This window comes from Platalea leucorodia (genome assembly GCF_965183815.1).
Source record: "Platalea leucorodia genome assembly, chromosome: 2".
In the NCBI taxonomy this organism is placed as follows: domain Eukaryota; kingdom Metazoa; phylum Chordata; class Aves; order Pelecaniformes; family Threskiornithidae; genus Platalea; species Platalea leucorodia.
The window spans coordinates 128,796,804-128,810,374 of NC_138824.1; the positions used below are offsets into that span (position 1 = coordinate 128,796,804).

Sequence of the window (13,571 nt, forward strand, 5' to 3'; positions counted from 1 at the left end):
ATGAAAAGTGAAAATATCTTTGTAATCTAACTTCAGTAGCTGTTGTAGTCTCTCAAGCATTCAAGGGAAGCTGAGTTGCATGGAAATACTTGTACATGATAAGTTATTGAAAGGATTTAGCTTGGTTTCCTTAAAAAAGGAAATAACAGTAGAAAATAACCAGTAGTACAAAGAAAAGTTTGAGAGCTCGCTCTCTTATCTCAAAGAGAAACAAAAGGCAACATTTAATGGAAGCAAAGGTAACATATAAAAATTGACAAATGTATGTTTATTCCTTTCAGTGAACGATGATTGTGCAATTCATTGCCATATAACATCTTTGGGATTTAGAATTTAGTAAGATTAAAAGAGACTTTGGATAGATGGATGGATAATGAGAAGAACTCATAATATTTCTAAGCAAGAAAGATTTACGGCAGGAGAAAATCTGCAAGTGGCAGTGCTTAAGCAAATCTAAGCGTCCGAGATTAAGAGAATGCCGTTGTGCAGGGCACATGGTACCACTTACGCTTAACGTGGGGACTTACTGCACTTTTTTTTAAAAGCATCTGTTGGTGGTCATGGTTGGAGGTGATAGTGGCTTGACAACGAGTCTAGATTTGTAGAAAAGTTCACATGTTCACCATTTTTAAATACCATGCCATGAAATGTATCTTTACTGCTGTAAGTTGCAAAACTGTTGCCGAACATAAAGAGCTTGTGGTATTCTCATGGTGGTTGCTCTTGGGTTTTCAGAACAGTGGTGCGATTTTTTGCATTTCCTACTTAAGTCAGTGGCACCACAATTTATATATGAGCTGTAATATTGTTTCTGTGAACTCACAACAACAAAGAAAAGAAACTCTATTTAGAAGCAAAATCTGACCTGGCATTTGACATTGTAACTATCGCCAATAGTAACTGTACAAAGTTTAGAAGAATTTCATTAATCACAACATCATAACCATAGCATTAAAATTTTAATATCTCCAATACTGCATTTGCAAAAGAAACAGCTTGATATTTCATTTTATTTATCCAAGGCCTTTGATGCTGTGTGAATGTACTAAACTCACTCCCACTGTACCTTGCAGACAGTTCTGCAGCAAAAATCAATTATGTCCCAAATCTCTAGGTACATACAGAAACCCCAGAGTCAGGTAGAAGTAAGATTTGCTGTAAGAAAGCTGTACATAGAGAGGCTCCCTAAATGATTGCAGTTCCTGAATTCTATCATAACGTCAAAAGTGACTGGACTCACAATTGATGGGAATATAAAATCCTCTCACAGATTCTAAGTTGAATCAAAGAAAGATTCAAGTATGTTTCTCAAAATAAAAAAAAAATCTTTGGTTTTCAACATTAATATCTAGATTGTGATCTTTTGTTGTTTAAAAGTCAGGAGCAAACACATCATTACTAGTGACTTAACAGGCCAAATCAATGCTGCTGTTTTTCCAAAGCACTCTCAAAGTTGTTCTAGCGCTCATGCAGCTTCAATAGTGGTAGGAGCTTTTTATTCTGCTTGTTGGGGCTCTGGATTCTCCCCACTTCTCAGAGCAGTTCAAAATTACATTATAATAAAAATATCAGTACCTCCATGAAGATCCCACTGGTTTTAATACAAAGAGAACAGCATTGGTGACCAAATGGTAGCAGAGTTTTTTTTAAAACGAGTCTACGTGAATTTTAGAGATGAGAGTCTCTGAGCCTGAGGGTCCAGAAGCCATAAAGATTAAAACATGTCACGTTGCAAGAGGCATGGTGCCAGATTAAAGCATATTGAAAGGTTGTGATAGGATCTTTGACTTCCAGGGTACAACATATGCAAAGTGTGCGTAAACACAGCATCAGAACGACAGTAATGCACATCTGAATGTGGGCTAATGTTCACTAGGCTCTGTGACCTGAGTGCTGTGAGTCCGTGCTGCTAGCAGATGGATGTCTGGTGCTGGGCTGTCTGCCAGTCCCAAGTAGCCTATGGCATGAAGTGTCAGAGCTCCTTATAACAAGTGTGAACCACTTGATATAGGCCATAGGGCACCACGGGATACATGCAAAGGGGAGATTTGAATAGGTATGGCCATGCCCAGTTCACCCACTCAACCATGGTAAGGGACAGCATGAGCTCAGACTTTCTCTCCCTAGCATGCCAAAAGGCATGTTTAAACTTGTACGTGCAACCTGTGCCAAAGACGGATCTTAGTTTGATCACAGAAACAAGCCCAAGCTTAAGCAGCATAAACTAAGATTGCTTTACTTGTTGCTGTCTTCCATGGTAGACTGCTACAAATGAGTTCCTCGCAAATATTTATAAACAATATATAAAGTATCTTGTCCAAAAATTCTGTGTTATATTCGGACAGCATTATTATTGCCTCTGTGTCCTTTAAAATGAGCGATCTTGTGTGAATTCATATAGAAGTTCCTAATATTGCATAGTAGTGGTGATATTTTTGTATCCACTTTCTTCTTTCACCAGTACTGTCTTTTTTTTTTTTTTTCTTCTCTTTTTTTCCCCTCTTCTCCCCCTGTTTTAAAGGTTTCCTCCCTGCATTCTGCAGCAGTTCAAAGCATAGAGTTGTTTCCACATCAGTTTGACAGGGATGAATGAGTTTGATTCATATCACAGACGTTTAAATTTTAAACTATATTTACTCGTTTTCTCTCGTTAGGTGCAGTCACTCTTTGTCTACCCTGAGGCACTCAGAAAACAAATCTGATTTAACAAGAGGTGTGATTTTTAAACCAGACCTAAATTTCTGCAGTGACAGCCTGATAACTGCAGTTATCTGAAATAGATATTTCCCTTGCATTTCACACCATTCCTCTCTCCAAATTGACTTTAAAGTGCAGAATATCATCAGCCAAGAAAGTTGAAGCATGCCCTGTTAGATTGTAACTTAACTTTTTAACTCCATTTTTTCAGGCCTGACTGAACTCAGTGACAGTCCAGTTTCCCTGGAGCTAGAGCGTTGCAAGTCTCCCACTTCAGGTAAAGGTGATTGGCTTCTCTTCCTGCAGTCTGTATAAGCCATTCATGTCATGCATCGCTGTGTTTCATTAATCCCTAAGAAGTGAAGTGCGTAGTTACAGTTCCAAAGAGAAGAAATTACTGGAGAAGTGCTTATTACACAGCACAGAAAAATCCTAAGTCTGTTTACTTAAAGAAAAATTAAATGTACATGGTGCATCTTGACGTGAAGAGTATGAAAACATTTGAATTAACAACATTGTGCAGGTATATTCCTGTATCCTCCTATTAGAGACTTCTTTCTCTGTTTTCTTAAAAAGCTTTCTGACTTTTTTTTTCCCCAGTAGGGAGTCTTTATAATTTTATATATATATTATGCATATGTGAATGTAGAGAAATTATTTGAAAAACAGCAATACGGAGATGGTAAATTTTAACCATTAGAACCCACCAGTGCTTAAGTTATGTAATTTACAATGGAAGCATAACCTCAAATAAAAATACTCTTATCAACCACTTTGACCCAGCAGTGAGATCTTGGCCATTTAAAAATTTATAAATGTTTCCCATTTTACCCATAGTCCTTCAGAGGGCGGAGTTCATCTCATTCCTAGAGACTTTTTCTGCAAGTGCCTAGTCTGCATTGATCTCTTTAATGTGAGTTCACTGTTTGAAAGATCATTGCTTAGAGCTGTTTTCTAGTAGACGACTTTTTAATGCGATGGAAAATTAGGAGGTGTAGCTGTGATACATTCATTTTGCTTGTGGTATGCATATCACACTTCTTTTCCTTGTAGTTTGGTAAGTATTGATAGATACTTTTTTTTTTTCCCTTAGTTATGGTAACAAACTCCCACAAGTATGCTATTCAAATCCTCCGTTATTATTTCACGTATTTTACTTTATTATAACAGGTCACATTAATCTTGAATGGAGGCCACTAATTAGTAATTTACAAAAAGCTGAAACTAATAAAAGTGTTTCCCTGACACATCGAGAACTAAAACAAAATATCTGTCTTGAAATATGTGTTTCCTTGTACTATTTGCAACCCAAAGTCTGTCAACATGGGAATATCAAAGTGAAATAGGCTATAATAATATTGGTATAACACTAGGAACTCTTGAGCTGGGCCTCAGAAACTCATGATATGGGCTTTAAAATAAAACATTTGATAACTCAGTATAATTAGACTGTTTATTGTGTGACTCACTGGGATTCATCTTTTCAATCTTCTCTCCAGAAACGAGATACAAACTCTATTTTTTTTTTTTTTTTTTTTTTTTAACTGACAACTAAGAGATCACTGACTTGGTAAACATGTGCATATGCTTAGTTTTGTAATGATGAGTGACTCCTATAGCACCTTACTTTTTCTGCAGTTAACTTCAATTTTTTGTTCTGCTATTGATCAAAAATACCTATTTTAGGTAAATTTAAGATAATTTGCTCCAAAATTTATTCTTCTTTTGTGTTTTGGAGATCATTCAGCAGGGAAAACATGGCATATTTAGGAATGTTTCCTATTTTAGCCCTTCCATATTGTTTTCCAAGCTATATTTGAATCTTTAAAATGTGAAATCAGGTGCAATTTTGTAGGCAGTAACTATTATTAGAATTAACTGCTTTTTAAAATAGAAGTTACTTTTCCTGTGACTGATATTAATTATTTTTTAAAATTAATGCAAAATTAAGATAATTTTGCTTTGGCATACCTGCTCTAAAACTGGGCAAAATCCAGTCTAATTATCTGGAGTAACTGACCGCAAAATTGTGACCTCCGAGAACCTGGGAGTGGAACTACCTTGTGCTTATCAGCACAGCCTCACAGCTACGTCAGCCTTTGCACTGGCTAACATTTCTTTATCGCAGAACACAACTGATTGATCTGCATAGTTACGGACTCATCAGGCAGGATCCTTCTACTTCCAATCTTGCCTTTGATCTACGTAAAGTTCATGGCACGCAAGCTCCATAATGGAAGTGGGCTGTACTCTGTAGAGTCCCGTGATATCTGTGTTTGTAAAACCCGTGACCACAATTCTCTGCTGAAGATCGGCCAAGACTTTATCCTTCAGAAATTTAGCAGAAACAGAAAGAACACTTGGCTGCTGAGTCAAGCGATTCAAGTTGCTGCCCAATGAAGGTCCAACTGGGTAGGATTACGTCACCAACTGATGAGGTTGCAAAGACAGAAGGAATGCAGTTTGATTTGTTGCAATTCATTAGGGTTGCCAGACCGCATCAACATCGGTTCTTCACCTGGCAGTGAAGTTCATGCCGGTTACTGGCCCTGAGTATGCACAATGCACACACAAAATGCAAACAGCTGGCGGACACTAGTCTACGTGACAAACACTGCACACGTGATGGCACGCTGGTGAGCGACTTCACCCGCAGTTCCATCAGAAGGGGAATGATTTGAGGAACAACATTGATGTGCTCACATGCGTACTTTGAGACTTCAAGGCAATGCCTAGGAAGAATCCCTCCAGCCCGCTAATTGCCAATGTAGACGCAAACAGTTTTACATCTAAGAGAACCATGAGTAACGTAGATTTCAGTTCCAACCAGGCCCAGATTGAAAAATCTCCCGCCTCCTCATCTCTTGGTCTGATCCTGGACATTGCTTAGCCTGCCTGAACCATCTCGGTTTCCCAGAAAAATGTATTTTGCCTGTAACATCCTCCAGCTTGTCAATGTTTTAACCTCTGACGAAGCTTCTGCAGAGCTAGCCTAGGTCAACTCAGTAATTCAGCTTTGTTTTCTCCCCTGCTCCAAATCAGAATTAGGCAGTTGTGTCCTGTCACTGATAGGAGTGTTGGAGCACTGAGCAAGAGACTCAGTGCTGAAGAATACTCCTTATTTTACATGCAGGGCTGGTTTCTAATTCAGTACAAATCCAACGTCTTCCATTAAGCAATATTTTAAACTTGTTTCACAAGACTGTCTTTTCAGGTGCTCCTCCTGTACTATTTACGAAAGCATGGCTTTGCAGACAATGTAATTGAAAAATCAGATTCCCGTTCTGAATACCTTTCAGACTAGAACATGAAATTAAACCATTTGATGAAAATTTTTCTGAAATTCACAGTGCCACATAGGGGGTAGCAGCAAGTGAAGAAATACCAACCTTGCATTTTAAGAATGGTAGGCAGAGGAGAGGAATAATCTCCCTTAACCACTGGTATCTTATTTTAATTAAATTAGTATTCAAATACTATAGTGATGCATTTCCAATACTGTACAGGAAGACAAAATTTAATAAAGCCATTTGAAAGATTCTGTTTATTTGTGAATAAACAGTGTTGCAGTTTCTACTGTAAATAAAATGTATTCCAGATATAGCAATATATATGGAATAACATTGGTTCAACTCATTAGGAAAATTTATTCAGGGGCTCCTAGGAATATAATATATATAATATACATAATTACATAATATATATGTCCCTTACTGCTTTAGCCATTTATATGCAGCTTCATTCTGACGCACGTAGTTGAGAATACACTGTGAGCACAAGAAAATGCATCTTTCAGTGGTTATTTAACTTTGTTGAGTAAGATGCAATAGACAGTTTAGACTTCTTTCAAAGACCAGAAGGAAAGAATTTCATCGGTCCGTGTATAGGAGAGTGATTTCTGAAATGTGTGTTCTAAAATGAAAGTGCATTTGTGTTTTTTTTCCTGAGAAATCACCTTCATATTGGGGGCTCACATCCAAAAATGCTTTTAAGACTATAGAGCTTAGAGAAGGCTATGTAAAGATTTCCACAATTGATTCCCAGGAGCTTTGGAACAGGTCCGTACTGGCAAGATTATGAGTTTTTATACATACTGTGATTTCCAAGTGCTGCTATCCTGATTCATTCCACTGGTTAAATCTGCTGGGATTAGGCCCGTGCCATGCCAAGCTTCAGCTTTCCCACATGAAATGGTTTTAAATAGTTTTGTTTCAAGAAGAATATTATTAAATTTCTAACAGTTGCGCTTTTTAAAATTGTGGGTAACTGCGCAGTAGCTGAAGAGATTTGACTCAGTTTGAAAATTATATGCTCATGGAAAACAAGCAAGAAAGGAAATGTTTCAAAACATTTTGTGTGTGTGGAAAGCATAGAATTTAATTTATTTTTAAACTTAATCATTGATAACACTGCCAGCATAACCATTTCTACTTATTTATATTAAATTAAAAAGAATGTTTACTAGTCAGAAGGCAAATTAATCATTAAAGAGAGGTTAGCTCCTGCACTGTGAATACAAGGTGCATTTTATCACTTTTTCCAATATGTGAGAGGGTTTCTGATCAGGTGAATTCATGCTTGCTTAAGATCTTGAGAAGGGATGTGTATGTAGGGATTAGCAAGGAACAGGGAGCAGTATGAGCTGGCAGAGGGGAGGAAACGGGGCCCTGGGTTTGGGCCATGGCGTTTGGCTCAGGGGGAGCAGCACGGGTACCCCCATGCAGCCCACGGTGCCTGGCTCAGGGTTCAAGGGGGCCTGAGCTCACCAACAGGGGCCAGCAGCTCCTATGGACCAGGGAGACAGGAGCTAAGCAAGGGAGCAGGGCCAAGCACAGCCTGGTGATCGCCAGGCAGGTCCGGGGCCGGGGGAGGATGTCGGTCCATGAGCCCAGGTCTGGATCCGCAGGGCCATGGCCGGGCACAGGACTGGCAGCGATGCGGCAGGAGCTGTGGCTCAGGGCAGAGGGAGAGTTAGGTTCAGCTTGAAAGTAGCTCCCATGGGAAAGTGCTGCCTGGGGCGCCCTGCCTGAGGCCACCAAAGGAAAAGGGCTATCTCTAAATTGGCTCTGAGCCCCGGTAGCCAAATCTCCAGGACCTTATTGTGTACCTTGTCCAACTGGGTAGCTAAATATTAGGCTCTTAAATCCATGTTTTAGCAGTGGGGAACTGGGACTGATATTCAAAAGTGTTATGCAGGCAGAATCGGGCATATGGAAAGTGAGTCAGGGCAACGAATGTCTTATGAGGAGCGGCTGAGGGAGCTGGGGTTGTTTAGCCTGGAGAAGAGGAGGCTGAGGGGAGACCTTATCGCTCTCTACAACTGCCTGAAAGGAGGCTGGAGCCAGGTGGGGGTTGGTCTCTTCTCCCAGGTAACAAGTGATAGGACGAGAGGAAACAGCCTCAAGCTGCACCAGGGCAGGTTTAGGTTGGATATTAGGAAAAACTTCTTCACCGAAAGGGCAGTCAGGCCCTGGCACAGGCTGCCCAGGGCAGTGGTTGAGTCCCCATCCCTGGAAGTATTCAAAAGAAGGGTAGATGTGGTGCTTAGGGACATGGTTTAGTGGTGGACTTGGCAGTGCTGGGTTAACGGTTGGACTTGATGATCTTAAAGGTCTTTTCCAACCTAAACGATTCTATGGTTCCATGATTCTAATAGAAAAAGAGCTGTATGAAGTTACCTTCATTTTGAATAATATTAAATTCTCTGACTACAGTCCTGCTGTGATAGCTGAGGGAAGCACACCGCTGAATGTCATAGTTGTGAGCGCACATGTGTTTGGTGGTTGTGCCTTTGGTTTTTGTTTTCATTGAAAGACTGATAAGAACCATATAGCTACAAGATACGACATTGTCCGGTCAGGAGACCTGGGTGCTCAGCTTAGCTAGCTGCCAGACTGTACCTGTTAACTCTGTCTGTGCCTCTTTCTCATCCCACAGTTGGATAACTTGACTGTTTACACATTAAGCTCTTTTGGGCAGGGGCTGTCTTGCCTTGCACTGTGGCATCACAGTTTCTGCCAGCTGCCTCCAGCATGAAAGCAAACAAATAATGGTAACAAACAAACAACTCTGCTAGCCTCTTGAACCTTTATAGTATGCTTCATTCTCAAATCAAACTGGTTTTCAAAAGCTTATTCTCAGCAAGATAGGATGCATGATCCTCCTTTATAATAAATGTAGAGATAGTAAAATATACATGGCATAGGTACTAAAAATAGGTTATATTTTGATCATTTCAATAGTATATTGATATATACTGATCAGTTCAATAGTAAAAAGATAGTTTTACCCCCCCCCCCCCCAAGTAATATGCACAGCTTTGATTACAGTAAAGCATGAAAGCAACCCGCTCCTCCTTTTGTTTTTACTCCCAGAAATGTGGTCTATTGACAGTGGTCCCCGCTGTGTCCTAGCACAATCATGTCCTACACCAAAAATTTCAAATTTGGTGGTGGAGATGGTGGTAGGAATAACTCCTGGCTTCCTCAACTGCCCTTCCTTCATTTCTTCAGGCTGTGTGTCTCCTTTGTCCTTTAGCCCCCCGGTCACCATGTCCTCTACTCTATCCCTATACCCATAAACCAACTCATCAGCTGTATGCTCCTCCTCTTTCCAGTCCTCAGTCCCTTCAGCATCCTGAGGCTGTGTTAGATTGCAGCCTTCAGTACGGTAGGCCTAGTTTGTCTGTGCGCAGCTGTGGCAGCTCCCAAATCAAGCCTGTTTAGAGTCCTTCAGAGGAATCAGAAAGTGCATACTTTGCATGTGCTATATAAGCCTGCACACAAATAGTTGGGAGCTATTTCTGCAGTCTTGCAGTTCAGACATATATACCACAATTTGGGAACAGCTGTGGCATACAACACAAGACATGTAATTCCTGTTATACAGGAACACCTGTAACATAGAAATAGAAGCGGTTAAATCACCAATTTGCAAAGCTCTAAGCCTCCATGATGGCAGCACTAATGAAGCTCCTTGGTGTTAAATGCAGCTAGGTTTTATAGCTCTGAAATATCCTAATCTAGATCCTAGTCTGTTAGTAAAGTGTCCTACAGTCTTCCTTAGGAATTAGTAATCCTTTTTCAGAGAGCTGGTTGGGCCAGATGTTGTCCTTTCCTTCAAAGGAGATTATATCACAAGTGATGCTTCGTTCTCTTTCTCTATAGCAAAGCACTGATTTTCTGGAGCAGTATCCTCCATTCAGTCTGAAAGAGTGTATGACAGCTGCTCAGATAAATGGGATGTTTTTAAAAGGCTGTTCTGAAAATCAAGCTGCCCTTTGTGTGAATGCCTAAAATGGATGTAGGAGCCTAACACTTGGTATCCAAATTATTTTTCTGTAGTAGTGTTAGTGATGTATATTTGGATGTTGGGTTGATCTGAAGAGATCTCTTTGCCTTGTCCCAAAGCATCCAGTTAAAGTGACAGCTAGAAATGGGTTACTGGGAGGGCTATGCTGGTTCTACTGATACCAAAATGTTGCTTAAGAGCCTGAAGGGCTCCCCTGCTCTTCCCTGAAGAAAGAAAGAAAAACATCTAACATAGGTGCCAGCTGATATTTTCTTCTGCCACACTGCAGGCTTTACAGTTTATGACACTTCAAAAGAATGCAACAGAATTTCTTTTTAGGGGCTCTGTGACTTGAAATGATAAGTGGCTGTTCTGGGCATCCTTCTGACCTAAAACCTTATTAACTAGAAATTACAAAGGACTTGCTCCTTATATTGATATGTCCCAGTGTTCCTGTCACTGTGATACTTACCATGTGGGACTTTCTTTAGAAGCGTAATAGTTAGCTGACAAATACTTCATTGTTCATTTCTAGTAACAGACAGTATGGGTAAGGGGTAAAAGCCAGAAAACAATGCAAAAAAATACTGAATGAATGCAAAATGAAAGAACCATACTGGAAATTAAGTCTTCTGAATAATTAATAACAGATTTCTTAAGGCATTCTTTTAATAAATTTAATGCTGTTTTGACTGCTACAAGACATGCTTCATTTCAGTTCTCTGGTGTTCCTTGTTTAAAAATGTGCTCATGTGTAAGGAAATGAAAACATTTTTGAACAGAAGCAAAATCATAGTTTTGTTGCATAATTGGAACGCAACAGATAATTAAATCTTCAGTAAATTGAGTGCAATATTTTGATGTCTGGGTAACACCACATTATATCCTGAAGCTTCTGCATTTCGTTTCTGTGCAATCTGTCTTCCTTTCCGTAATACTACAATAGTGTGTCTCCATTACCTGTACAATATGCCCTCTCTTTTTCAAATGGTATCTTGAGGTATGATGTCATCAGAACTCATAATTTCATTGCACCCTGTTATTAAATTGGTTTCCAGGTGTTTAAATATTTGTGATATGCTGCATAACCAGCATTTGCAATATTTGCCTTAATCTCATTTGGGTTTTTCTTATCATTCCTGTCATCACAAGGTAAGATATTGCAGCACACAGCCAAAGCTGTGTAAAGCACCATTCACCTCTTGAGAGCTGGAGTAATGTTTTTTCCAGTGCTTCTTTGTTCAGTTGCATTTATTTTGCTGAATGGTGTACATGAAAATATTTAAACCATAATTCTGCCTTTATATGCTGATTAAAAAAAAAAAGTGCTACAAATTTGCAACTTGGTATTAACCAGAAGATGGCATGTTGTTTTCCCTCGCTCCTTTTTCTTTCTTACTTATTAACAACTGCCTTTCTCCTTTTTCTGTTGTTTCAGTTAAAGGATCAAGAAAGTTAAGTCTGCCAACAGATCTTAAGACTGATCTTGGTACGGTAGGCAAAAGCCAGCAGCTTTAAACTTCCTTACATTCATTGGCAAAACATTGTACCAACTGATTCATGAGATAACACAATAACCTTGGAGGCTTTGTCTGAAAAGGCTTTCTAAAAACCACCTATTAACCCATACAGTTCTGTTGGCAGCTCTCAGCATTTTGCTTGTTTAATATTCATTTATTTCATGTAGACGTATTTTGCCAGTCATTACACACTGTGTGTGTAATATTTTATTATGAAAAGGCTCCAGAACTTTTTACACACTTGAGCCGTTATAACTGGTTGTCAGTGATGTTTATCTCTGCCTATAACACGCAATGCATGCGCTAGTCTATTTTCTTTATTTGATGTACAAATTCCGTGCCACAACAGCGATAAGATGGTTGAACATCTATATTTTATGGTGTCTTTGAACTTCTGAGAAGTCAGATCAGAAATCAGTCTTTTGTGTCTCAGTCCTCTCCGTAAGACTTACCTCAGCCAACTGTTAAAGTGCACAGTTTGCTGTAACCTTTTTCTCAGTTCTTCTTTAATATTTCAGTGGAAATGCATAGTGAGAGCAGAAATTTCACCTCAAAAAACCTAAAATGAAAATTCAACATCTTGCGTAACGTAAAAATGTTCAGGGCAGATCATGCCCTCTTAAATATCCACGTAAAGGGGATTGCTCCTGGCATTTGGGTTGGAACGTGTGGTTCACACAAAGATTTTTATAATTGTGTTTAAATATTCTCAGTCTCAAGGAGTCCTTTTTAGTTTTGCTCTCATGGGGGGTTTCTCGTGTAAGATGACTGAAAAAGCTGTGTAGCCATGCCTCATTACTTTGAGTGTCTTTTTAGAGAGAGAAATTAAAGTTGGATCGCATCCTTGCATAATGCAGCTGAACTTAATTTCTGTCACTAGGAATCATGTGCATGTATTAACCAATGTAGCACTGTTCCCCAAGGCACAAGTTGGGGGAATAAATATGTCTTCCACGTTATAAATGACTGAGGAACTTCAAAACTGCTAATAGCTTCTGATAAAGATTAAGTAAATAAGTGTTGAAAAATCATTGGGAAATTCAATCCAGATTGTGCAGATTTCAGTACACAGAGTGATTTAGTTGAAATAACTGACTCCATCATTAACAGTGATGTTTGAGAAACTAGGAATGTAGAAATACAGTACAAAAAAATTTGGAGTGGAAAATTGTAACACTCATAATACTCAAAAAGGTAAAAGGAGTGATGTAGGCAGCTATAGACCTGTAAAAATTAATATTTATCACTAAATAAATGGGCAGCTATTAAGATGGAAGGTGAATACTTAGAGTATCAATATAGCCATAGGGTAGGACCTAAGGCTAAACCATATTCTACAGATCAGACTTCTTTTTGTTAGTATTATTAAAAATATATAATCTTGAAGGACATAGCACGAAATAGACTTAGATCCTGCATCATAACACAAGAAAAAGACACATCTGATGTGTAAAAGACTGGATTTATAGGTTTTTAGAAAAGCAAGAAACAAATCAATGTAACTAGAAGTGGTGAGGGCTTTACTGTATTATATAAAAAAGTTGCATATCAGAGGAAATAAACTGCCTTACCGTCAGCTTTCCTGTAATCGTACTGGGAGCTGGACAATATTGTAAGCATTTTCTAGAATATATTGACAAATTGAAGGCAGATTTATGGGGAAAAAACAAAACAAAACAAAACAAAAAAAAAGCAAACAAAAAACCAAAACCAGACACAGAAACCCCAAACCTTGAGAACTGGGGTGCAGGACAACTACGTACAGAAGGGAAGCTGTAAAAGTTAAACAAATTCAACCTAAGAGCGTAGGAGGCATGATGATCCATCTTAAATGTATGACACATGTAGGGAAGTTTGAAGATTAATAGAATGCGTAATCCTGTCTGTGATTTTGATTTCAGAAGAGTCATGTTTCTGCTATTCTTCTATTTACCTGGACTCATTATTTTTTAATAATGTAGAACAAGTATAAAGTAAAAATAAGTCTAAGAAGGTCTGTTTCAACCTCTTGCAGAAACTAGTGGAAATCCATTAATTTCAAACACTTCATACACAGCAAAAGGT

The 13,571-nt window shown here is 38.9% G+C and overlaps 1 protein-coding gene across 2 annotated transcripts in view; it reads left to right on the top strand.

Moving 5' to 3' along the window:
- STXBP5L (syntaxin binding protein 5L) overlaps positions 1–13,571 on the top strand; it is a gene marked incomplete at both ends in the record, with an annotated part of 204,450 nt that overhangs the window by 157,406 nt on the left and 33,473 nt on the right. For both annotated transcript variants that reach the window (XM_082331864.1, XM_082331865.1), the window contains one exon: positions 2,909–2,974. In XM_082331864.1, coding sequence (XP_082187990.1) covers positions 2,909–2,974 — 66 coding nt within the window. The remainder of the gene's footprint in view (positions 1–2,908; positions 2,975–13,571) is intronic.